This window comes from Dipodomys merriami, unplaced genomic scaffold (assembly GCF_024711535.1).
Source record: "Dipodomys merriami isolate MVZ:Mamm:240054 unplaced genomic scaffold, mDipMer1.0.p SCAF_8, whole genome shotgun sequence".
NCBI classification, from domain to species: Eukaryota; Metazoa; Chordata; class Mammalia; order Rodentia; family Heteromyidae; genus Dipodomys; species Dipodomys merriami.
Window position 1 is genome coordinate 41,260,842 of NW_027206401.1, and position 25,835 is coordinate 41,286,676.

At 38.0% G+C, this 25,835-nt stretch overlaps 1 protein-coding gene across 2 annotated transcripts in view; it reads left to right on the top strand.

The window, feature by feature from the left end:
* Positions 1 to 19,138: 19,138 nt before the first annotated feature.
* The window catches only part of Mms22l (MMS22 like, DNA repair protein), a 102,008-nt gene continuing 95,311 nt past the window's right edge, over positions 19,139 to 25,835 (top strand). The window contains exons 1-4 of one of the 2 annotated variants that reach the window (XM_070010240.1): positions 19,139 to 19,345; positions 19,655 to 19,887; positions 20,974 to 21,099; positions 23,226 to 23,275. In XM_070010240.1, the coding sequence (XP_069866341.1) occupies positions 19,736 to 19,887; positions 20,974 to 21,099; positions 23,226 to 23,275 (328 nt within the window). In that variant the 5' untranslated portion in view covers positions 19,139 to 19,345; positions 19,655 to 19,735. Of the gene's footprint in view, positions 19,346 to 19,428; positions 19,483 to 19,654; positions 19,888 to 20,973; positions 21,100 to 23,225; positions 23,276 to 25,835 lie in introns of those variants that run through there. The other variant, XM_070010241.1, reaches the window with a different exon arrangement.

Sequence of the window (25,835 nt, forward strand, 5' to 3'; positions counted from 1 at the left end):
TGCTGTTGAACATGCAGGGGAAAGGGACTATTTATTCTATTACATTATATGTATTCTATATTGGGAATGTTAATTAGTACAATCACTGTGGAAATCATTATGGAGGTTCCTTTAGAAACTAAAGCGAGATTGGGTCCTGGTGGCTCATGCCTATAATCCTAGCTACTCAGGAGGCTGAGATCTGAGGATCAGGGTTCAAAGCCAGCGTGGGCAGGAAAGTCCACCAGAAAACTGGAAATGGCACTGTGGCTCAAGTGGTAGAGCACTTGCCTTGAGCTGAGCAGCTCAGGGCCAGCACCCAGGCCCAGTGTTCAAGCTCTACAACCAACAGCAGCAGCAGCAGCAGCAGCAACAACAACAACAACAACAACAACAACAACAACAACAACAACAACAACAACAACAACAACTAAACACCTAAAGAAAAAACTAACATAAGACCTTGCTCTATCACTTTAGGTATATATCCAAAGAGATGTAAGTCTTCATACAATCAAGAAAATTGCACACTAATTTGTAGCAGCAATGTTCACAATAGCCAAAATATAGAATCAGCCTTTGGGTTTGTCAACCAATGAATGGACAAAGAGTGTGTCATATAGACACTGCATAGTATTATTCAGCCATAAAAACAATACAATTATGACAATTGCAGAAAATGGATGATCACACTAAGTAAAATAAGTCAGATAAAGAAATGAAATACTGCAAATTCTTTTACTGAAGCACAATCTAGACCTTAAAATATGAATAACAGGGTTGTCAGTAGGAGGGAAGAGTTAAAGGAGAGGGTATGAAGAGGCGAATATATTCAAGCATTCTATGTACATGTATGAAGATAGAACAATAAAACCTATTGGAATTGTTCCAAGAAGTGATGAGGGGAATGAGGAGAGATGTTAGAGGGCATGAGTTTCACTGGGGCACACTGTATGCATATGTGGAAACATCACAATGAAACCCCCTTGTACAATTAAAGCATGATAATAAAAATGAAAAAAATCACATGCCACCTGTTATGGTTTGAAGATCTCCATCAAATTCAAGCTAAAATTGGAATAATTATTGTTTAATATTAAGAGATAGAGCTAGTCAGAAACTTTAAGATGTATTAGATTGTGAGGTCAAAGCCATCATAAATAGTTTATTATCTTCATGGGCTAATAGATCATCCCAGTAGTAGTTTTGCTATAGAAGTAGAATACTGGCTCTGTCTTATCATGTAATACCTTTCTCCATGCCATGATGTAGTAGGGAGGCTCTCATTAGATGCCCAAAATAGATGCTATCCTCTCAGCTTCCAAAACTGTGTGTTAAGAAAATCCTAGTTGGTAAATATGGGGGAGAATGGTGGAATGGGTAAAACTGATCAAGCTGCATTGTACTTATAAATTGATTTGTTGAACTGAAACCCCTTTTTTACAACTACTTGAAGATGATACTATATATATATATATATATATATATATATATATATATATATATATATATATATATATTTTTTTTTTTTTTAGGGGTCCAGTCATGGGGCCTGAACTCTGGGCCTGGGCGCTGTCCCTCAGCTCTTCAGCTCAAGGCTAGCACTCTACCACTTGAGCCACAGTGCCACTCCTAGCTTTTTTCTTTTTGCTTATGTGGTGCTGAAGAATCGAACCCAGGGCCTCATGTATACAAGGCAAGCGCTCTGCCACTGAGCCACCTTCCCAGCCCAGAAGATGATAGTATATTTTTAAAAAAAAAAGAAAATCTAAGTTCTGTGCCCCCCCACCCCCCACCCCTGCCTGTGTATGCCAGTATTGGGCCTTGAACTGAGGGCCTGGACACTGTCCCTGAGCTTTCTTTTTTCAAGGGTATCCCTCAACCACTTGAACCATAGACCAACTTTCAGCTTTTTGGTGGTTTATTGGAGTTCATAGCCTTACAGATTTTGCTTTCCGGGCTGTCTTTGAACCCCAGTCCTCAGATCTCAGCCTCCTAAGTATGTGGGATTACAGGCATGAACCACCAAAATTCAGCTTATGAAAATCTAATTTCTTAAAATATACTTCTTAAGCATTCAGCAACAGAAACAGAAGATGGACTCAAACAGTACTCTGGATGACCAGATACTAGAATTTTCAAACATAGGTATAAAGAAATCATTGTAATCATCCTCCAAGTTGTAAAAGTGAATTCTCCAGAATAGAAAGGTAGTTCTCTGAGGAGTAGTTGAAGAGTAGATAATTAAAAGTAAATTTTAGAAACCAAATTTTAGAACCAAAAAAATAACAAAATTAACATAAGTGCACAAAGGCAGAATGAAGATGACAAAGGAAAATGTCAGTGAGTTTATGTGTTAACCAATTGAAATTATAATATAGTCTAAACAATAAAGGGAAAAAAATGAACAAAATGTCACAGACCTGTGGAACAGTATGAAAAGACCAGGAACTCATGTAATTGAACATTCCGAAAAAAAGATGAAATTAGTAAAGAAAAAGTATTTTATAAATACAATTATTATAAATTGTACCTAGCAAGAGGCTTTGCTATAATAATTCCATATATACACATAATATACTATGATCATGTTCACTCATTCTATTACTATTTCTTATCCATAAATTATCCAGTTATTTATTGGGCTGTAATAGCCCAAATATTGTGAAAGACAGATTTACAGAATTGAGGCCAGTGAAACTCAAATAGGATAAATCAAAGCAAAATTTACATATCACAACTTTATGAAACTACTGGAAAACAGACACCAAAATATCAAACCTACAAGAGAAATTGACACATTATAGTAAGAAAACAATTATTTAAATGACTCAGACTTCTCATCTCAAAATACTGAGGTCAGGGGATAGTAAATGCTACTCAGGAGGCTGAGATCTGAGGATCATGGTTCAAAGCCAGTCCTGGGCAGGAAAGTCATGAGACTCTTATCTCCAGTAAACCACTAGAAAACTGGAAGTGGCGCTGTGGCTCAAGCAGTAGAGCGCCTGCCTTGAGCTGAAGAGCACAGGGACGGCGCCCAAGCCCCACAACCGACTCCCCCCTCTCAAAAAAAGGCACATTTAAAACTCTGAAAGAAAATAAATATCAATCCAGAATAAAATTCCTTCTGAAAATACTCTTAGGAATAAAAGTGAATGAAGACTGTGAATTTATTGCCAGCAAATCTATCACAGAATAATTATAAGTTGATAACATGAAAATGTTCCCATATTACATGTACTTGATCTGCATTTCCTAACACAATGCCCATTTAATATCATTTGGACATCATTTTTGCTATGAAGATTTCATGTATGAATATGTATTTATATATTTTATATATGTACATACTTCATCTGTATGCATGTACATGTTCTATTGCATATATCCACAAGGTATATACTACTTACATATATGCATACTCATTTATAATATATTGTTTCAAGTTTTGTCTCCTTGACAGATTTCTTGAAAACATGAATGCTGTAACCATTATAATGATGGAAATGTCTTAAAATCCTGAGCAATTCCCTCTGAAACTGAATGAAATGAAATAGAACGGATAATATCTTTCAGATAAACGAAAGCAATGGAAGAAGAAAACCCCTTTTGCCTCTAATGAGTAATGTTGACACCCAATTCCAAGATAATAAATCTGATAGCCTGAATTTTTAAGAAATTTGGCCAAGATCATACAGCTAAGAAATATGGAATGTGGAAATCAAACTGTCATGTTAATTTTTAATGATCTCCACTCTAGTCTATCCATCATAAGCTAACTGATCCCAGTGGAACTTCGTTGACAGTCTCTTAATATTATACTATCAACTAGGAGGTGATGGCTCACACCTATAACCCTAGGTACTCAGAGACTGAGGATCACAGTTTGAAGCCAGCCCAGGTAGAAAAGTCTGAGATTCTTATCTCAAATTAACTGCCCCCCAAAAGCCAGAAGTGGAGCTATGGCTCAAGAGGTAGACTAGCCTTAGGAAGCAAAAGAAGCTCAAAGACAGCACCCAGGCCATGAGTTTAAGCACACACACACACACACACACACACACACACACACACACACACACACACACACACACACACACACACACACACACACACACACACACACACACACACACACACACACACACACACACACACACACACACACACACCTACACTATCAAAATATCAGAAAGAGCATATAAAGGCAATTCAGATTTTTTTTTTCCTGTCGGCTGTGGGGATTGAATTCTGGGCCTTGGCGCTGTCCCTGAGCTCTTCAGCTCAAGGTTAGCACTCTACCACTTAAGCCACAGCACCACTTCCAATTTTCTGGTGGTTCACTGAAGATAAGAGTCTCACTGACTTTCCTGCCTGGGTTAGTTTGAACCACGATCCTCAGATCTCAGCGTTCTGAGTAGCAAGGATTACAAGCATAAACCACCAGCACTCGGCTTCACAGATTTTTTTTTTTTTGTAAAGACTGCTTCTTATAGAAAGCAAAGAATTAGACAGTGCTCAAAAGTCATTTGTAATTAAAGAGATTATCATATTGTAGGGATGATATTGAACTTGGAACTCAAAATTCTGTCTTCCTCTTCCCAAGTAAATGCTATGGGAATTTCCGGTTTCTGAAACCAAGAAGTTATTTTATTTTTGCTTTTAGTCCCCTAGGTAGACTCTGAAGTAGAGATTAATATGAAAGCAATGTATCAAGGAATAATCTTGGGAGGAAGTGAAAAGAGGTTGGGCTTGGCAGGGGGCTACTTGGGAGTGCAATGCAGTCTCTAAAGCCGACTATGTAGACTCTAAAGTTGAGATGGCTTGTCCTAGGTATTCCAAATTAGGGAAGGAAAAAGGAAAGGACACAAATGTGATACATTTATGATACATAGCCCACTTTGAGAAAGCATGCTCTCCTTATCCAAAGCAATTCTGAAAATGATTGACAACAAAGAACTGATAGTAGTAAAACAACAGCTAGGAACATATGTATTTTATCCTAGGGAGTGTCGGGTGGGGGGGATGAGGTATCTGAGTGGTAACCAGAGTGTCCCATATTGAGGGTCCCTCTTGTTATGACATACTGATTCCTAGAATGATAGTGTGAAGATTAGCTAGAAAATGCCAAGTGAAAGAAACTAGGTCTTCAACTCACATCCCACACAAAAGAGAAATATTATGTTTTCAATCACATTTATTAGTTCACATAAATACTTGAAAACAATAGATTTGTCTTCCCTTTCTATATCCTTGGCATAATTTATTGAAGAGTCTAATAAACAAGCAGCCATAAATATCCACAAAAGGAAAGTAAATTTTAAAATAGGAAAGAGAGGTTAATAGTCACACATTTCAACCACTGTAAGCATTACCTATTTTTTAAATTAAGTCACTGATTTTCAGCTTTCATTAAAATAAATCTCATCTATGAAACAACATAACTTATAACTTGATCTCAACTTTTTGATAGCAGTTCAATTTCTACTTTAAAAACTGCAAAACTTCAAGCGGAAAAGGTCAGATAATGTGATGTCAGGAAAATGAACCCTTAGATATGTATTTTAATGTTTTTTTTCTTTTATGCATGTGTTTCTAACGCATTTATAAGATTATCTCTTTGTTGCTTTGTATGTCCCTCCCCCACAGTATAACCTCTGCTTTCACTGTATTTGATGTCAGTATAACTTGTGGAGGAGATGGGGAAAAACCAGTTGTTTAAGGATACAGGTGGACCTGTTGCAACAATGAGAAGTACAAGTTGTCATGTCCAAAACGAGCTTTACAACGTCGGTGCGGGGGGGGGGGGAAAGGGGGGGGAAGGAGAAGGATTGGGATTGGGGGGAGGGGGGAGGCTGGGAAGGGATGTGAAGGGTAAACAAAGGAGGAGGCTGCAATGCTTGGTAAGAAATTTACGCATTATCCTGCCCATGTAATTGTAACTCCTCTGTACAGTATGTTCACAAATAAAATTAAATTAAATTAAAAAAAACTGCAAAACTTCAACTATATAACAAATAAGGCACTTAAGACAGTAGTTTATACTTGAAAAATTAAACCAAATTTAACAATGACTATATCAATTCAGGTTAGTACTGAGGTCCAGAATACATTTTTCTTTAAATATTTTCAACATTTCTGTATATTTCTTCACAGCAGGGTATCTTCTATTGGTAATTGGTATACAGTCTGTTCTTGATGAAGACAACACTAGACAGCTGTTACCTGATGCCTGGGTAATGCTGAATGTGACAAAACCAGCAGTACACATTAAGATATTTCTCCACTTCTTGAACTGTCAGGTCAACTATAAAGCAAGAAAGCCCATACATAGTACAATAGGATATCTGCTAAGGTAAATTATATCCTGTCATGTAGACTTTGTCTTCAACATATCAATCAAGATCCTTCAACAGAGTGTGGATATCTTCTTTATTGTAGTGTCCATCTACTTGAATGATCTTGTATTCTAACCTTTCTTATAGTACTTGCCAGCAAATACTCTTTGTTGACTTGCTTGCCTCGGTGAATTGCCATAGTGGTCAATTCTGTTAGACTTGGGTCATTGTTTGTGTGAAGAACTGGAATTTAAAGTTTAGTAAGGTTTGGGGAAGACCATCTGGAGAGGTGGCCCAGAAATTCTGACCAGTTTCTTCCGTCTTGGTGCAACTCTTGATGAAGGGCCCACATTTGCTCTGTATTTATGCCCCAGAGACTGCTCCAGCAGCTTCAATTCTGCAGCCACCACCATCTTCTCCATAACAGAAACATTGAGAAGATACAGAACATAAGGGAAATGATAATGTGCTTTAGGATCAGATTTAAATGTAGTTAAATAGCTTTAACTATTGCCTTTCAGAGGAAGAATGTTACTGTCCTGAGGAAACAAATACCTATAAATAGATGCTCCCAACAAATAATAACTCATGCATTATATTAATAAACTTTTTCTATAAAATACCAGATAGATAATAGTTCAGGCCTTGTGGATAATATAATTTTGTCTGCAAACCTACAAGTCTGCAATTGTATAGGAAAGCTGTCATAAACAGTACTTCATCAATAAGTGTGACTGTGTTTCAATAAAACTTGATTTAGAAAAGCAGATGGCAAACTAGATTTTACCTTTAGGCTATGGTTTTCTGACTAATACAAATGGTATCACTTAACTCTTTCTCTTTCTGGATACCCGAGAGTCAGCCAAGTCAGAAAGATTGCATGAGTTACATATGAGAGAGAATGGGACTGTTTTCTTGTTTTATACTGTTTTACCACCCTAATGACAGAAAGAATCACTTGTACACAGTACTTATTCCTTATTCTCTCACAATCCACTCCAGCCCACATTTTGCTTTTAGATTTGTCAGTATTGAGATAAAGACCAATTTCCGTGTGCCACAAATGCCAGAATATACATGTTGGTCTGTAAGTGGTTCTCTCAAGTGCCCCAAACAAGGAAATACTGCAATATTCTATATATAAGCCAAAGAAAACATCACGCTAGAAACTCTACCCCCAGTGGATTTACAAATATATATGAATATATATACTTTATAAATTCACCTCTCACACAAATACATGAAATAGTAAATGGTGAGCTAATTAAAGCAAATTTGCTGACAAGAGCAAAAGTAATTTACCACCCTGATTAGAGCACCAGGTATATTATAGCTATTTTTTTTTCAGGTGGTACCTGGGTTGACATGCCTAAGACTAAGAGAATGCCAATATAACACTTTTCAAAAATCCCCAAATACAGATACCATTGACAGTTTAAATATTTTATTTATTTAAATAATCTGAAAATATTTAGGATCTTTTTAAAATTTTTATTGTAAAAGCAATGTACAGAGGGATTACAGTTGAATAAGTCAGGTATTGAGTACATTTGTTTTTGAATAGTCTCACCGCCTCCTTCATTTTCTCCAAGTTTTTTCCCTCCTGACCCCATTCCCCGCCAAGTTGTATAGTTCATTTCCAACAAAATGTCTAGTAAGTATGACTACTGAATTAGTTCACCCTGAAGATATTATCTTAGATACTAAGAACATAATAATGAACTAATCTCAAGAGATATGTGTGATTGTGTTACAAATTAAAATGTTTCATGTCCTATTTTTATGTCATAACTATGCTTATCACAGGATTTTTTAGGGCTAAGGGTTTCAGAGATCAGGTCCAGCTACTCACTTCTATACACTAAATACATACAAAAGACAAATTGTGTTGAAGGACAGTGAAAGAAAGTTTATAACACAGAATGGGTATTTCAACTCATCTTCCTCAACAAACATGTGCTTTGGGTGCAAATAGAAGGAAGAAATGGGACAAAGTGAAAGGTTATGCATATTTATTAAATAGTCACAGTTATAGGTATGTTGTCCTGGTCACAAGTGGCTTTGGCAGCAGCCACAGACAGCCTGACAGCTCATTGTTTCAGGATTGGTCAGGTAGAGCCTTGTAAGAGCCATTGATGCCCAGCTGGTCGTCCTTCCTAGGTTTCAAGATGGGCAGAGTGACTGAGAAGAGAATGGCTTAGTACAAAGGACACAGATAAAATGGAAGCTAGGATGCCTATCCCACTTTCAGTTAATTTGTGGATCCAAGTAAAGAGTCAGTGCTTCTGAGCAAAAGCAGCTTAAGTACCTGCAACCACCTCAGGGATATTTAGGAAAGAACTACAAAGCATCAGAAAGGCCTTCAATATAACCCTTTGATCAGAGAAGTAGAATTTTTAACTAGAAGCCTAGGGCAAAAGACTGACTCTAGGGATCCCAACAGACAAAGCTTGGGCATCTTCCTCTCAAAAAAGAAATGGAAAAAATAGTGATAAAATAGGAATGTATTCACTAGCTACACTGGTAAAGAACAGGAACCTAGCATCATCAATCCAGTCTTCTAAATGTTGATAAGAGCTTTGAAGTCTTGTAGGAGAGGGAGCAAAAGCAGAGTGGCATAGTCAAACAAGCTTGGTCAAATTGTGGCTGGGTCAACCATTATCTCAAGAACAGCAATGGATATTGTTGGCTATGAAACAGTTGCTGCTTGGGAACAGTTTCAACTTGTCATGAGATGATTATTGATTAGACCCATTATTACTAGAATCCAGAGTGACCGCAAGAGAGAATGGCTCAAAGGAAAGAACGGGCCAGAAAGCGAAGTTACTTCTTGCAGATTCAGGGCCCTAACTGGAAATTTCTGGCACTGTTCTGGTAGTTCAAAACACAATATTGTAAAAGCTGGTGGTTGACAGCCTCCTGTTCATCTGCTTATTATGATGTTCCTACAAATCTCAGAAGTACCTTACTTTTATCTTGACATCTTCATCCTTGAAAGGAGAAGTATAACTAGTCTTAGAGGAATGTTCCTTAAAGTATCTTGGGACAGAGTTGAACAGGAATCTGACCAAATGTTAAGATAGCAACTATGACAAATCAAAACAAAGGCAGAAATTTCTAACTTTTATTTTGATTACAGTTACCCAGTGGGTAGCCACAGGTCCAAGTGAAGAGTCAGTGCTTTTAGAAAAAGCATCCACTAATTTCCTATTATATAATGTTGGAGGTAACCAGGATTAAAGACTTTAAAAGGTAGGTTGAAGAAGATAGAAAATGTAGAAACTATCTATCCCAGAAGCAGGCTTAACATCTGTTACTTGGAAATGCAAGACTCCATCCCCAATTAATGAGCAAATTGACATACTTGAGGCATGATACAAGATAATGCTAGCCCTGAGCAAGAAAACAGAATAAGAATGCAAGGCCCTGAGTTTAAGCCCTAGTATCCTCACTAAAATTTAGGCAGACAGACAGACAGACAGAGAGATAAGGAAAGTACTAAATACTTACTCTGAACTTTAAAAATTACGTACTAGTTCTAATGTCTGGGTCTAGTCTTTTTCATACATTTCTCTGCCTCCTCTATCCTGCTTTAATATCAAGTGATACCATAAGGACAGCAATATTAATAATGATATAGAAGAATATGAGCAAATTTCAGGAGTCAGGTAAGGGGACAAGAGTGTAGGATTTGTTGCTTCATTTGAACAGCATCTTTCCTTTCTTCCTTAGGCAACATTTAGCTTTGGCTTTAGTGAATCACTCCTTTATGATTCCCTATTGTCTTAAAGAGATTGACAATTAAGGTATATTACTCGCATTCTTTTGTTTTATTAATCTATTTAATTTATTGTCAGTTATGGAGCTTGAATTCAGGGCCTGGGCACTGTCCCTGAGCTCTTTTGACCAAGGCTAGCACTCTACCACTTAAGCCACAGCACCACTTCTGGTTTTCTGGTGGTTAATTGGAGATAAACAGTCTCACGAACTTTCCTGCCCAGGAACTGCCATCCTCAGATCTCAGCCTCCTGAGTAGCTAGGATTATAAGCATGAGCCACCAGTGCCAGCTCATTCCTTTTAAAAATGTCCATTGAATCTTTTAGATGAGATGGGAAGAGGAATTTCGAGGGCAAAGAACAGTTTTATCTACATCAAATAAGCATTACCAATTCATCTTTATTTACATAGTATATTTTGATACAACCTGGAAGTTCAGGTTGCAAATGGGCAAGAAAGCCAACTAGTTTCATAATGTGAACACTGCAGACAAGTAGACAAGGGTGGACAAAGGTCTCAGGGGAAGATAGGAAAAACTGAAAGCAGACCAGAATAGCCACCACACAGGTACATTTAACAATATGGTAAGGTAGGTAGATGTAGTTAGGAGTCAGAACACTCAGTGTTCTATTAGTCTTATTTAGTTTTGTCTGAATTTTAATAACAGTGAGCCTAAAAATAGAAGTTGACATTATACTAGCATTTTGGAAAGAAATATCACTTTTGGTTCCAAAATAAATTGCGAGAAAAACATGAGGTGAGGGGGAGATCATATGCAGAGTGATGTTAGTTGACAAGTTAGAAAGTTATTCTGGCTCTCAGTGAAAGATATTCATAGCTCTCATGGCTTTTGTTTGGATAGTAGTCATGGACAGTAGTATGGAGAAAAGTGAGTTCTGAGGAGTTTAAGAAAAACTGCAAGTAGTTGTTGAGGAAATAAATATGGACATGAAAGAATATTGTCAGAGTAGAGTATTTTAAAGGCTTCAGGCTTTGTGCCACAGAAGAATGATAATACTTATAAAGATGGAAATTTCTATAGAAAGATCTGGCTTAGAAGAAATAATGATGTATTTATCTTTTTTCTGTTGGTCATGAAGCTTGAACTCAGGGCCTGGGTGCTGTCCCTGAGCTCTTTTGCTCAATGCTAGTGCTCTATCACTTTGAGCTACAGCTCTGCTTCTGTTTTTTGAGTGATTTTATTGGAGATAAGCGTCTCAGGAGCTCATGACCCAGCTGGCTTTGAACTGCCATCCTTAGATCTCAGTCTTCTGAGTAGCTAGGATTACAAGTGTGAGTCACCGGCACCCTGCTATCCATCAAATTTGACGTGTATCTTTTCTGCTGTGAAACAGCAGGAGGAAATAATGTTAAGTCAGGAAATTGTATTTACAGATCTGATTATCATAGGAGAGTTTCTGAGTAAAGATATACATTTTAGAATAATCTAACTAGAATTAGTAATAGAAACTGGTTGGACAGGAAAGAGAGAGAAGAAAGAGAGAGAGGGAGGGAAGGACAAAGCATGAGAGTGAGCACTGAAAGCTGGTTAGACTCAGTGACTATTTAGATACTTTAAATATTTTTTAAAATTTTATTACCTTTTTTATTTAGTATGTTAGTAAGTGTATTTGTTGTCAAACACTATATAAGTCACACCAAAATTTTAGTGGCTTGAAACAAATTTATCCCATAAATGTTCAAGATAACAAAATTTTATGATCTCAATATAATGTTTTTTAATCCAGGAATCAAGGTATGACTTAGCAGTGTCCTTGGCATGAGAATCTTTTACAAGCTTCATAGAAAGTGTCAACCACAGTCAGCAACCAGCAATGCTGCTATAGGTATTTAGGCTATTACAAATTTTGTAGCCAAACAGTGCACACAAGAATGCTCTCTCTTTTTTTTTTTTGACACTACTGGCAGGTTTTAGGGGTCTCAAAACCGCCTTCAGTTTTGACTGAAAAAAAAAAAGCAGGATTCCAGTGGCTCATGCCTGTGGATCCTGGTTCAAAGCTAGCTCAGGCAAGAAAGTCCATGAGACTTTTATCTCCAATTAATCATGAAAAAAGCTGGAAGTGGAACTGTGTCTCAAGAGGTAGAGTGCTAGCCTTGAGCAAAAGGAAGCTCAGGGACAACACCCAGGTCCTGAGTTCAAGCCCCAGGAAAATCACACACACATACCAAAAACTCAATTAAAGCCATTTATTCTCAGTCATGGTTTACTACCAGAAAAGGATACAGAGTTGAATCAGCCCAGGGAGAAAACAAACAAAAACAAAAGGAAAAAAAACACATAGAGTAAATTCTAAGGTAGTATAAAACTTCTTTTTAATGAAACTTTTATTATCTTTTTCTGGTAGAGTCAGGACACATTATTTTCCTAGCATTGATAGGTAACAATATGCACAGAAAACTCCCAACTAGGAAAGTTTTAGTGTTCTTTTTGCAACAGAATTTCATTATATAAGAATAAAGTGATGTCTTGTCTGGTGCAGATGGCTCACACCTTTAACCCTAGCTACTCAGGAGGCTGAGATCTGAGGATCAAGATTATGGGTAGAGAAGTCTGTAAGATACTTATCACCAATTAATGACCAAAAAGATGGAAGTGGAGCTGTGGCTCAAGTGGTAGAGTTTTAGCCTTGAGCAAAAAAAATCTCTGGGACAGGACCCAGGCCCTGATTTACACACACACACACACACACACACACAATTTCCTAATATTTGATCTTAGCTTCTAGGTTGACCGATTCTGAAACTGTTAACCTAATTATATAGTCTTTTAGGCATGGCTAACTCACATCATTTTATTATACTATATAGTTTGATCCTAGGCCCCAGGCAAAAAAATAAAAAGGACACTTTTATCAGATTGGACATTTCAAGGGCTTAGTGAGATCAAGCAGAAGGCTGGTATATAATCCTACCTACTGTAGAGGCTGAGATCTAAAGGACTAAATTAGAAACCTGCCCAGGAAGAATAATAGTCTGTAAGACATAATCTCCAAAGTAACCAACAAAAAGTTGGAGGCATTGCTCAAGTGGTAGAGCACCATCTGAGTAAACACCCTCAGCAAGTGTGAGGTCTTAAATTCAAACCCTAGTACCACTAAGAAAAAAGTCAAGGTGAAAGGCTAGATCCTTTTTAAAATGTGGAATGGGCCTAGAGGCAAATCCTTCAAAACTACAAATTTTAGCTGAGGACACATCTGCTTTACAAGCATACTCACATGGATTCAGCTCTGTGGACTGTTCAATTTGAGAACCATAGTTCATTGTTTCTTTCCGTTTATGCCATCTTGGCCTCCTTAGCCTGCTAGTTTAGGAATCAAGTTGATCAAGAGAAGGAAGAAAGAGGGAGAGAATGCTAATACAAAATGAAACTCTTTACTTTTCACTTTACTCTGTTCATTTGAAACAAGAAATCACTACTTTCAGCCACTCTTAGGGGAGAAGATTACACAAGGGCATGAATACCATGTGCAGATACTGCTGGGAATCATGTTAGGAGATATGGAGAAGGAAGATTTAAAAGAAAATGGATAATGAACTTTTTAAGCACTTAAGGGTAGAAGAAAATAGAATAAAAGGGCATGAAAGAGGAAAAAATACAGATACAGAAAAAAAATGAACACATGGTCTCTTGTGCTTAGTTTAAGGTTCTATATGGTATATTATAGTGTTAATGATATATGCCCCAGAAAATTATGTATTTCTTTTACTGTGTAGGAAAGATGTTCCTTGACTAAAACTTAGGGTTGCTACTGAAATACTTGTCCCACAATATATGGGACAGAAAGGTGAGGAGGTTAAAAAGACATTATGTCCAAGTGGCTCACACCTGTAATCCTAGCTACTCAGGAGGCTGACATCTGAGGATTGCAGTTTAAAGCCAGCCGGGGCAGAAAAGTCCATGAAACTCTTATCTCCAATAAATCACCAGAAAACTGGAAGTGGCTCTGTGGTTCAAGTGGTAGAGCGCTTGCCTTGAGCTGAAGAGATGAGGGACAGCACCCAGATGCAGAGTTCAAGCACCACAACCAACAACAATAACAACACAAAAGTCATTCTGTGTTGAACAAAGAACAAAATTAGTGTAGTAAAATAGCACGCATCAACAGTAAGTCAGCTGAGAGTGGGTTGTCTAAATGCTTACACAGACAGCTTATAAAGGTAACCTAATACTTTTCCGTAGCACAAGACTAAAAACAATAACTGAGTTTAGTATCTCAGATTTGGACATGGTAGGTTAGGCCTGTAATCCTAGTACTTGGAAAAATAAGGCAGGAGGATTTTGAGTTTGAGGACAGCCTATACCACAAGTGGAGTTTCAGGCTAGCATGAGCTACATAACAAGTCTGAAAAAAATTAGAACTATAGTTAATGGAAGCCACATATACCAAAGTGTTGAATCCAATTCTATATTAAAAGTGGCTACTATATAATACAGCAAACTGGCCCCTGTTTTCATTTATTTAGTTATTTATTGGTAGTGAGGCTTGAATTCAGGGCCTGGCTGCTGTCCCTTAGCTTTTTTTTTGGGGGGGGGGGTTGTCTGCTCGTGGGGCCTGAACTCTGGGCCTGGGCGCTGTCCCTCAGCTCTTCAGCTCAAGGCTAGCACTCTACCACTTGAGCCACAGTGCCACTTCCGGCTTTTTTTTCTTTTTTTGCTTATGTGGTGCTGAGGAATCGAGCCCAGGGCCTCAGGCATGCAAGGCAAGCACTCTACCACTGAGCCACCTTCCCAGCACTCCCCCCCCTTTTTTTTTTTAAATTAAAGGTCGGTACTTTACCAATGGAGCCTCAGCTATACTTTTGTATTTTTGGTGGTTAGAGATGAGGCTCATAGACTTTTCCTACTCAGGCTGGACCCATCTTCAGATCTCAGCAGGAGAGATCTCATCTGAGATCTAGGCATGAGTCACATTATAGGCATATGCTAGGTGATCCCTGATTTCATTTAAAGCATAAAAAGGATGGCCTTGTCAAGAAGCATGGTTGTACACACTTCTAATAATAGCACTTGGGATATGGAGACAAGAAGATTACAAGTTTGAAGCTAGTCTGGGCTATATACAAAGTTCTAGGCCAGCCTAGATTGTATAATGAGATGCTGTCTTAAAGAAAAGAAAAAAAAGGAATGGCCTTAAGTTTAAAATAAAATTTCAATTAAAATAATTATAAAATAATTGTATACTTTCTTGAAATAAGAGCTTTTAACTGTTGAAATACATTATAAACAGGTAAATTTGTAAAAATTCTCCCTAAAATATATGAAATTATTTAAGTCTGATACTTATAAACATAATAATATATTAGTCAAAGATATTTTGTGAATATATTTAAAAGGAAGTATTAAAACAATTTCACTAATAATATCATATTCAAATTCTATACTAGGTCCTTCCCTCTTTTACCAAGTAGCTGAATGTTGCTGGAGAAGATGACAGAACCGTGCTGACTAAACTCTTAATTTTTTTAAACTAATAATCTTAAATGGTTACTTACCACTCTCAGACATTCCTACTATACTTCCCAGTAAATATATCTCTTCCAATACAACCATATCACACATTTTCTCTCCTCAAATATCTAGTAATCACTTTCTTTCTCGAAAGGGATATTTAAAATATTGAATAAATTTAAAATATTAAAAGAAATTAAGCCTTCTCTTTTTTCTAATGTAGTTTTTAATTCCACTGTGATCAGGCCATATATTTAATTTCAAACTTTATTTTGTTGTGTGTATTCAGTGGCTTGAACTCAGGGCCTTCGCACTGTTCCTGGGCTTTTTTGCTCAAGGCTAGCATTCTACTACTTGAGCCACAGCTCCACTTCCAGCTTTTTTAGGTACTTAATTGAAGATAAAGAGTCTCACAGATTTTCTCCTTCATGAGATCCTCAAATCTCAGACTCTGGAGTAGCTAGGGATTATTAAGTATGAGCCAACAGCACCCAGCTCAAATTTTATTATGGTGCTGAGGCTCACTCCGAGGGTCTTACACATGCTATCCAAGCACTCTACCAGCGAGCTACAGCCTCATCCGTCTATGTTCTTTAAAATTAGTGTAAATTTGTTTTATGGATCAGAATACAGTCTATCTGCATGAGTGTTCCATGTTCACTTGTCAAGAGTATGAATTTTGCTATTGTTTGGTTGAGTCATAAAATAAGTATCAATTAGCTTAAGAGGGATGATGTTATTCAAATCTTCTATAACTATACTAATTTTCTACCTACTTGTTCTATCAATTCTCTAATTGAAATTGCTGTGTGTGGTGGTGATCACTCATTATCCTACCTAATTGAGAAGCTAAGATAGGAGTCACACTTGAGCCCCAGGAGTTTGGGGCCAGTTTGCACAGAAACTTTTAAAAAGTGCTAAGCTTAGTCCTGGTGGCTCCCATTTGTAATCCTAGCTTCTTAGGTATCTAAGAACTGAGAATGAAGGTTCAAAGTTGGGGGCAGAAGAAGAAAGGGGAGAAGACAGACAAATCCATGAAAACCTTATCTCCAATTAATCAGCCAAAAAGAAAAAGCTGGAACTGAAAGGGGGGCTCAAGTGGCAGAGTACCACCTTTGAGTGAAAAATCTAAGAGAGCACTCAAGGCCCTGAATTCAAGCACCAGAGCTTGCATTTAATTACTAAATTATAAAAATGCTGTTACGCTGTTTATTATAAATGTATTGTTTCACTTTAGAATTGTTAAAAGCACAACTTTTATAGCTATTTTACCACAATAAAAGTAAAAAAAGGGAGGGAATGGCAATGTGTTAAAAATCCTAATGGAATAGCTATTAGGCTCATTGGCTCTACTGTACTTATTTTCTTCATGGCACTTAACAATACCTAACATTTTAATTCATGCTGACTTGTTTTCTTGTTTATTTTCTATCTCCCCTAGAGTATAAACTGTTATAACAACAAGTTCTTAAAATTATTTTACTACTTAATCTCCAGGATTTTCAATGCTTCTTATCTCAGAACAGGGAAAATATTTATGAAATAAATTCATTAATCAGTGGAAGGAAATGGTAATTTGAGTATTTTTCCTGTAATACTTTTTCTTTGCCTTGTGAATATTGAAACTGTTACATGTAGTATTGCACTTACATATATAAAAATGACTTTTTTGTATCAGATTCACTGTCCATTCTTCCAGCCTGTTAACTTCCAGCCTCAACTCTATCCCAGAAACATGACTGCTCCTCATTCTTGTTTTTAGGTTAGTTTCTGCCAATAAGAGATGCAAGCCAGAATGTAGTAGTGTGAAAGAAAGAGTTTTGGAGACTCAATCCCTATAGCTTCCTCTCAACTGGGTTACAGTGTGGCTGGCCATCAGGTACAAGGTGTTTGCTTCCATAACAACCCTCACCACTCTCTAGTAATCCCAGCTTCTCTCATCAGTTTAGGACTAAGCATAATAATAGCCTTTTCTTTAGCTCTGGGTGCTTCTTCATTACTTTCTATGTTCTGCCACCCCTGTTTACACATTTGTAAATGGATTTTCACCGACTATGCTCAAACCATCTTTCTGTTACCTGACATGTTTTAATTAAAATGTGTGTAGTAGTAAATTAAGAGCTCATTTTGGTTTTTCACCCTACTCACTATATTCCAGCAAGTTGATCACCCACATTAATATTTAAAAGAAAAAAGCAGGAGAGAGTATTAGGATATTTGATGCTTAGAAGGAGCATAAAAATAGTCAATCGTTGACCAACTTCTCCTAAATGCAATGTCAGAACATAGTATTCTATCAAGGAATCTTTTTGAGCGACACCATGCCAGTCTACAACTAGAGTCTACAACTAAAAATGAGATTCCATAGTACAACCAAACATTCAGTACATTTCACAGTACACCAACTGAATGGAAAAATATAACACCTACAACAGTAGCCTTAAGCTGTGGTCCATAGCAAGATCATAGTTGTTGTTTTTTTCCTCCTTTTATGCCATTTGTCAGAAAATATGTGGTGTCTGATTTAAACAGACATGAATGATCATAGGTTCTCCATGCAAAAACTGCACATAAGGTGAACTGTATTGTAGGGGAATGGGGTAATGTCAAATATTCAAATTACAGATGACATGTGAATCAGCAATTCTGACTCTGTTTTTCATAAAGTTAAAAGACAGTGGGTGTTACAGTGCAGTGTGTGATCTCTGAGTTATACTGAAAAGCTATAGGAGTCAATTTTACGTAACACTTTCACAAGACAAGGAAGATGCTAGAATGAAATGCTAGAACGAACCTTGCCGAGAGTCACTGCAAATAAAAAGAAGGAACAGTTTTTATACTTAAGAAAAAGGCCAAGAAGGCAGACACAGGTGGCTCACAGTTAATCCTAGCTACTCAGGAAACTGAGATCTGCTGATAACAGTTCCAAGCCAGCCCAGTCAGAAAAAAAAAAAAGATCCTATTATCTCCTATTAACCACCAAAAGGCAGGAAGTGGAGCTGTGGCTCAAATCAAAGTGTTAGGCCTGAGCAATAGTACTCAGGGACAGCACCCAGGCCCCGAGTTCAAGTCTCGGATAGGAACAAACAAACAAAAAATAAATGCATAAACACATCAATACATTTTAAGAAAAAGAAGGCTGCCTGGCCTGTTTAGTGCTCCACAAAAATGGGATTCGTTTCTCTCTTGTGCAGGGTTGGCCCACGGTCGGGAGCCCAGGGCTTTGGGCTCTGCCCCACCTAAACAGAAGAGCGGCTAGGATACGGGTGGAAGAGGCAGACAGCTGGAATGCTATGGCTCGCCCCAGCAGTCCTTAAAATCCTACACATTCCCGCCATGGCTTACCAATCCCTTCGCTAACGAGGCCCCGCCTTCCAGCGGCCGCACCAGCTAAAGCTACGGAAAAAAACGGTGTCCCTGAATACTCAACGCCGACTGGCAACCTCTCGCGATAACTCGCGGAGCCAGAGCAGCGACTGTGGAAATCTCGCGAGAAGGACATCAGCCAGGGGTGGGCTTCCCTGTAGCTCCGCCCACCCAGAGCGCGGGGCGCTGTGTGGCGGGAATTTCGTCGGCTTCCGGTTTGGTCTCCGGGAGTCTGAGCGCCGGCACCGGGTTCTCTCGGGCTGAGAGTGTGAGCCGGTAGGCGGTGTACCGCGAACCACGGGAGCCTCCTGCGTGGGACACCACCGCTCCCCTCGCCTTCCGCCGCTGGTTGTCACTCTGCCGGGACATTCCTGCACCTTGGCCCCCGGGAAACGCGCCGTGCTGGGGTCCCGCGAGGTAGGGGCGTGCGCAGCCCGAGGCGGGCTCCGCAGGGAGTGCTGGGCCCGTCCACCGCCCACCTGGTCGTTTCTTCCCTCCTCCTCCCGTTCGCAGCCTGTCTGTCCCAGGCTGGCTGTGGATCCGACCTGTGATGGGTAGCTGCGTGTCTGGGTGGTCAGCCTGTGGGAGGCGGTGGGCTGGGGTGGCTACCGGGAACGGGCTGTGGTTTCTCGGCGTATCCTTTGTGTTATGAATATGGGGTGGGGGTGGGGTGGCGTTTGGGGGTTCCTTTTTGACTTCCTAACCTTGTGGCTGGTCCATTTCCAGGAATGGAAGCTTTCAACTTCTCGTCGGAGCCTTAATGAGAACCATAACGAGCCACAAGTATTTGAGGACAAGATGTAAATAATGGATGCGGCGTTCCTGACCGACAGCCTAGAGTTGGAGCTGGAGACAGAATGGTGCAAGCCTCCTTGCTTTTCCTGTGCTTTTGACAACAGAGGAGGAGGAGGAAAAGATTTTTCTGGGGAGTCTTACCTAGCCAGTGGATCCCTTAAGCGGTAGGTGGAAAAAGAAAATTTAAAAACCCAGCTATTGAAGACTGTTTTTTTCCTGATCGAAGTAATTCATCCGTTTGTTAGGAACGTTTACTTATTGCTCCAGCCCAGTAAACTTTCGGTGTTAGCCAAGCCATGCTTTGCAAAATAGAGGCTCAGTGTGTCATAAAAGTTCAAATTTATATTGTTTTTGTTGCTATCTTCGTGATTAGAGCATACCTAAGAGTATTTTGAATATTAAGAGAAACTTCCTTGGTAACTGACTTTCTCCTATTTTACTACAATCTCAGCTTTGAGGTAGGGAGCTAGTCACTAAGTTAGGTTCTATTTAGTGAATTCTGAACCACTGAGGCTTTTTGAAATGGTATTTCCTTCTAAAAGAGCATCATATTAGAAGTTTTCAATAAGTTTTAAGTAAGATACACACTTTTTTGTTGCCTATTCCTTCTGCTCCTAAGTATCGATTCATGTATAATTAATTCATGGGCCTTTTCTGCATCAGTTAGGTGTATATACATACCTCAGGAAAACTGCTTTTGAAATATTGTGATAATACTGCTGATGCATGTTCACTTAGGAAGGAAATTTTTATCTGGGTTTTATAGTTGTACCTTGTTACAGACCTTAAAAGAGATTACACAAACTTGCTTATGCTGTACCCCAGACATAATTCAAAGTAACTGTTAGCCATATCCCTTTCAAAGATAAATACTGTAACTCATGATGATTATAATCCTTTTGAACTTTTTCCCCCAACATGTGTTGCCTTTTAGCTATACTTTATCATCACAAAGTTATGCGAAACGTTTATTTTCTGCCAAGAGCCACTTGGATTATTTAATAACATCATTCTCAGGCCACACAAAATTATCAATATAGACACTCATGAAAAGTATGCCTGTCCCATCATGACCCCCATGGTTTTCATGCAACCTGATGGCCAGTTCTTTACCCCTACTGAGAATGCAATTTTAACATCTTCTAGCTTTAGTAATCCTGAATGTGTAAGGAATCAAAGCATTTTCTGACTTATTTTATGTGTCATCTATGGGATGAATTCAAGTGATATAATTGTTATTTTCATTTCAGATTATTTTTAAATCTTGATCCTTTGCCAACTAATTTTGAAGAGGATACAGTGGAATTATTTGGTGTCCAATGGGTTACTGAAATAGCATTAGTAAATTCATGTAGAGAGCTTTTTCATTTATGCAGGTATGTAACATAAGTTTTGTAAAGTACATTGTGTCAAAGTGCTTTTGATACTCATTGTTCACTTGATTATTTTACTAGTAATAATAATCAGGCTGTCATGACTGAGAAAAATAGTGTTTTTACTGTGTTGTTCTTTATTGATTTTTCAGATCCTTTGCTTTTTATTTATTTTTTTGCTCTGCAGAGATCAAACTTAATCCTGTGTGTATATAGGCAAGCACTCTATCAAGTTACATCCCAAACTAATTGTTTTTGATATCATGGTATTGGAAACACCTACAAGAAACTGAACTATATTAGTATTGTAGAAGAAAAATAAAATACTTTTGTTACTTAAATATCATAAATAAATGTAGCTTTCCATAAAGCTGTAATCTTCCAGTGATCTTTAGAGAATGAAAGTAGGCTTTCCAAATACATCTTTCAGACTGTAATAAAAAATAAGATTATGTTTGTTCTTGGATAACATTTACAAAAATATTTGTCTGAGTGTGAAATACTCCTATAATCCCTGCTACTCAGAAGGCATATGCAGGAAGATTTCTAGTTCCAAACCAACCCCATCAAAGTTAACAAGATGCAACTTCAAAAATAAAATACAAATAAAGAGGGTAGAGTCATAGCATTAGGCCTATACTGCTTGCCTAGCATGTATAAGGACCTGAGTTCAATCCTAGATATTGCAAAAAAGAAAAGCATAATGGAAGTTTTCAAATATATACAAAGTAAGGGCAATGGTATTATTATTCTTCACATACTCCCTTTATAGTAAGAATCAATGTTATCTGTCACATCTCCTATTCTTTTGACTTCAATGTTTGTAAACAGATTCCAAGAGTTATGCCATATTACCTTTAAATACTTTAGAATATATTTCTGAAATTTGAACATTTTTCTGGTTATGGTAGTGCACACCTGTAATCCCAACTACTTGCAAGGTAGAGATTAGGAGGGGTTTAATTTGATCTTATTTTGACTCTGAGAAAACAGTACATGGGAGGCATAACATAGGAGGAACACAGTCCAAAATCACCCCTAGAATAAAAGCATAAGTTCCTATCTGAAAAAACAAGTAAAAAAAGTAGTGGCCTGTCTAAATGGTAGAGAACTTATACACAAGACTGAGCTTAATCTCTTTTACTAACAATAAATAAACTAAATAACTGAACTTAAAAAATGCCACTATGCCCTTAAAAATTAAAAATTATATTAGTTCATTATGGAAAATAAAGTCAACAGTTAGCTTTAAGATGACGTTTTATCAAAGTTGTTACAGGCAAATTAACCCAAAACAAATTTAAAATACATATGCAGTATGCGTAAGTGAAAATGGAAAAGTTCCAGCATTCTCTCACCTACATTTCATCACATTACTCACTGTGACCCTCCCACACTTTTGTGTGTTAGAGAGAGCAAGCTGATTTATTTTCTGTAATCCTGAAAATAGTAGTGAATGAATCTTTATTCAGGATCTAGGTCATGAATATTGTTGAAGGTAAGTATTGCCTTCCATGATAACTATAGAGTTCTGTTCATTTTCTGAGCCATGGATAATATAATTTTACATTTCTATATATATCTATATATCTATATCTATATATCTATATATAAATTTCCTAAAGGTAGAAACAGTATTATTCCACTGATAGTGAAATTTTTTTTGGGTCTGATTGTGGGGCCTGAACTCTGGGCCTGGGCGCTGTCCCTCAGCTCTTCAGCTCAAGGCTAGCGCTCTACCACTTGAGCCACAGTGCCACTTCCGACTTTTTTCTTTTTGCTTATGTGGTGCTGAGGAATCGAACCCAGGGCCTCAGGCATGCAAGGCAAACGTTCTATCACTGAGCCACCTTTCCAGCCCCCTGATACTGAAATTTTAAATGATACTTGAAATCATTTCTGGGGTGTATGCGTCCTTCAGTGACTATTTTTGGAATGTTAAACACCAGTTTGTTTTATATTCTCTCAGAATTTTCACTACCTGTAGCTGACCTTTAATAAACATTTACAAAGTATAAAACACCAACTGCAAAGAAATATTGAAGCTTTGTAATAGACTAGGAAATACTAGCTGTGTAATTGTTACATATTTTAAACTGCTAAAAATAACTCACCTTTTTTAAAATTAGGCAACATCTATACAAGTTGGAAGGCTTATTACATGCTAGCTGTGATTTCGGTGAGTATAGGAAGCATGTGTTCAGTGGTAAAGAGAATGCAGTTTCCTTTGGTGACTTGTACATGTGTCTGTAATTGCCTGGAGGTGGGAAGTGGGGCATCTCATTTTTTTCTGCCTTCTACGTTTTTGCTTGAATTTTGCGTTTAAGGGGTTACTGGTTTAAGGGAAACTGATATGGTTAAAGTAGTGAAGGACTTGGAAGGGAAGTATTTTTTATTGGAGGCTAGTTGCTTCTGCTTGCCAGCAATTTTCGTACAGTGTAGTATTTAGGATTTGGTATTTTAAAAAATATTCTATTTCTGTCCTCCTGTTTATGTTCATCTGTCTTAAGTATGGAACATATTGTAGTTATGGTTTGGAGACAGTTGGATCTTTACTCACTTTTGTTTCTGGACCTGTTTGTATTGTCTGATACTTATTTCTGCTTTTTTTTTTTTTTTTTTTTTTTTGTCGGTCGTGGGGCTTGAACTCTGGACCTGGGCGCTGTCCCTCAGCTCTTCAGCTCAAGGCGAGCACTCTACCACTTGAGCTACAGCGCCACTTCCGGTTTTCTGATGATTTATTGGAGATAGGAGTCTCACCGTCTCTCCTGCCCGGGCTGGCTTTGAACCGCGATCCTCAGATCTCAGCCTCCTGAGTAGCTAGGATTACAGGCGTGAGCCACCAGCGCCCGGCTTATTTCTGCTTATTTGAATAGTAGTGTTTTATTGAATAGCAGTGATGCACATTTTACATTGCTATTTTCTAATTTTACTTGTTTTTGTTTTTTGATTTTTTTTTTTTTGTTTGTTTAGTGAGAGGAAGTACTGGGGTTTAACTCAAGGACTTGTTAGGAAACTATGCCTCCAGTGCCCCTTCCTTCCTCCCTCCTTTCCTTCCTTCCTCCTTTCCTTCCTCCCTCCTTTCCTTCCCTCCCTCCCTGCACCTTCCCCCCTTCCTTCCTCCGTTCCTTTCTCCCTTCCTTCCTTCCTTCCTTCCTTCCTTCCTTCCTTCCTTCCTTCCTTCCTTCCTTCCTCTCCCTCACTCTCTCTCCCCTTCTCTGTTTTTTTTCTTTTTCTTTTTGCTTTAGTTATTTTTCAGGCAGGGTCTTATACCTTCTGCCTGGGCAAAGGTGTCCAGTGATCTTCTTGTCTATGCCTCCTACATAAGTACCTGGCTTCGGTACATAATTTTACTTTTTGCGTAGGCAGACCACAAACCAAAATATTCCTGATAACCTCCTGAGTAGCTGAAGTTATCTGTATGAGTTGGTAGTGTTCAGCCTGAATTTTTTACATTTTTTTAGATGTTAAGTTTAGTTCTAGCATGCTACGGGATATTTGTAATCTACAGACCCTTTATGAAGCTTGTTTTAAGCATTGTCAAAGATAATCTCTACTGTAATTTTCATGTAGCCCAGTAATCTGATAAGGCTTCTGAAGATTCTCCCTTCTGGATTATTCTGTTGTTTTCCTATTTTACAAATGGGAACTTGGAACTGTCCCTAACTGGTATAAGCTTTTTGGGAATTGTTTTCTGGCATTTTTCTATAGCCTTAGGGTTTTGTTTTTTTTTTTTGGTTTTGTTCTTTAAATCGTTGGATGAACAGTACTCCCTCAAAGCCTTAAGTGAGACCTGTACATTTCCCACTTCCTTTTTGTAGCCTCCTTTCTCCTTATGTATTTTTTGTTTCTTGTAAATTTAGGCTTTCCAATTTCATATCTCAGTTACTCAGTGAGTTGATCTTTGTTAGGGCTCTGCCCCCTGTACTTCAGCTTGGAAACTAGATGGAATGCTGATATGGTCATGGGACTCACTTTCCTCTGGGATAACAATCTTGTCTAGTACTGAAACTTACTTTATATTGTTTCCTGTTTTCCAAGTTTAAAGGTAAGAGATGGATAAATCTAATGCTTTACTTATTAAGGGTAAATAATTAGTATTCCCTATTACTTGACTACAGTGGTGTACAGCAGTTATTTTCAGAGATCGCTGCTTTTAGGGGCTGAGAATTGTCTATTTGATTTTTATTTTTGTAAGAGGATACCCGAAAATATAATTTGTAAAGAAAAGATGTTTGTTTGGGTCATGGTTCTAGATGCAGAAGTTCAAGATGTGACAGCTGTGTTTGGCAAGACCCTCATGCTGCATCATGATGTGGCAGATGGCATCATAGGCACATGAAAAAGAGATGAAACATGAAAGTGGCCTTGCTTTACCGAAGCCCACTGCCCTAATGGTTAATCCAGTCCTGAGTACTGAGAATCCCTATGAGATAGAATTCTTCAGGACCTAACCAGCTTGTAATGCTCTCTGCTACCCGATAGTACTACCATATAGCAATCAGATTTCAACCTGAGTTCCAGAAAGGACATACTATATTCAAACCATAGGGATTATATGGCTTTTTATTGGTAAAATTAGTCCCAAGTGCAATTTGATATGTATATGTTAGCATAGCAACTTCACACTCATCTGGTTACACTAATTAGTTGTCATAAATTGCAAATTGAACTCAAACTTAGAAGTAGGTTTTATTTATTCTATGATTAATATGGATGAGAACTTGTTTCCTGTGGTT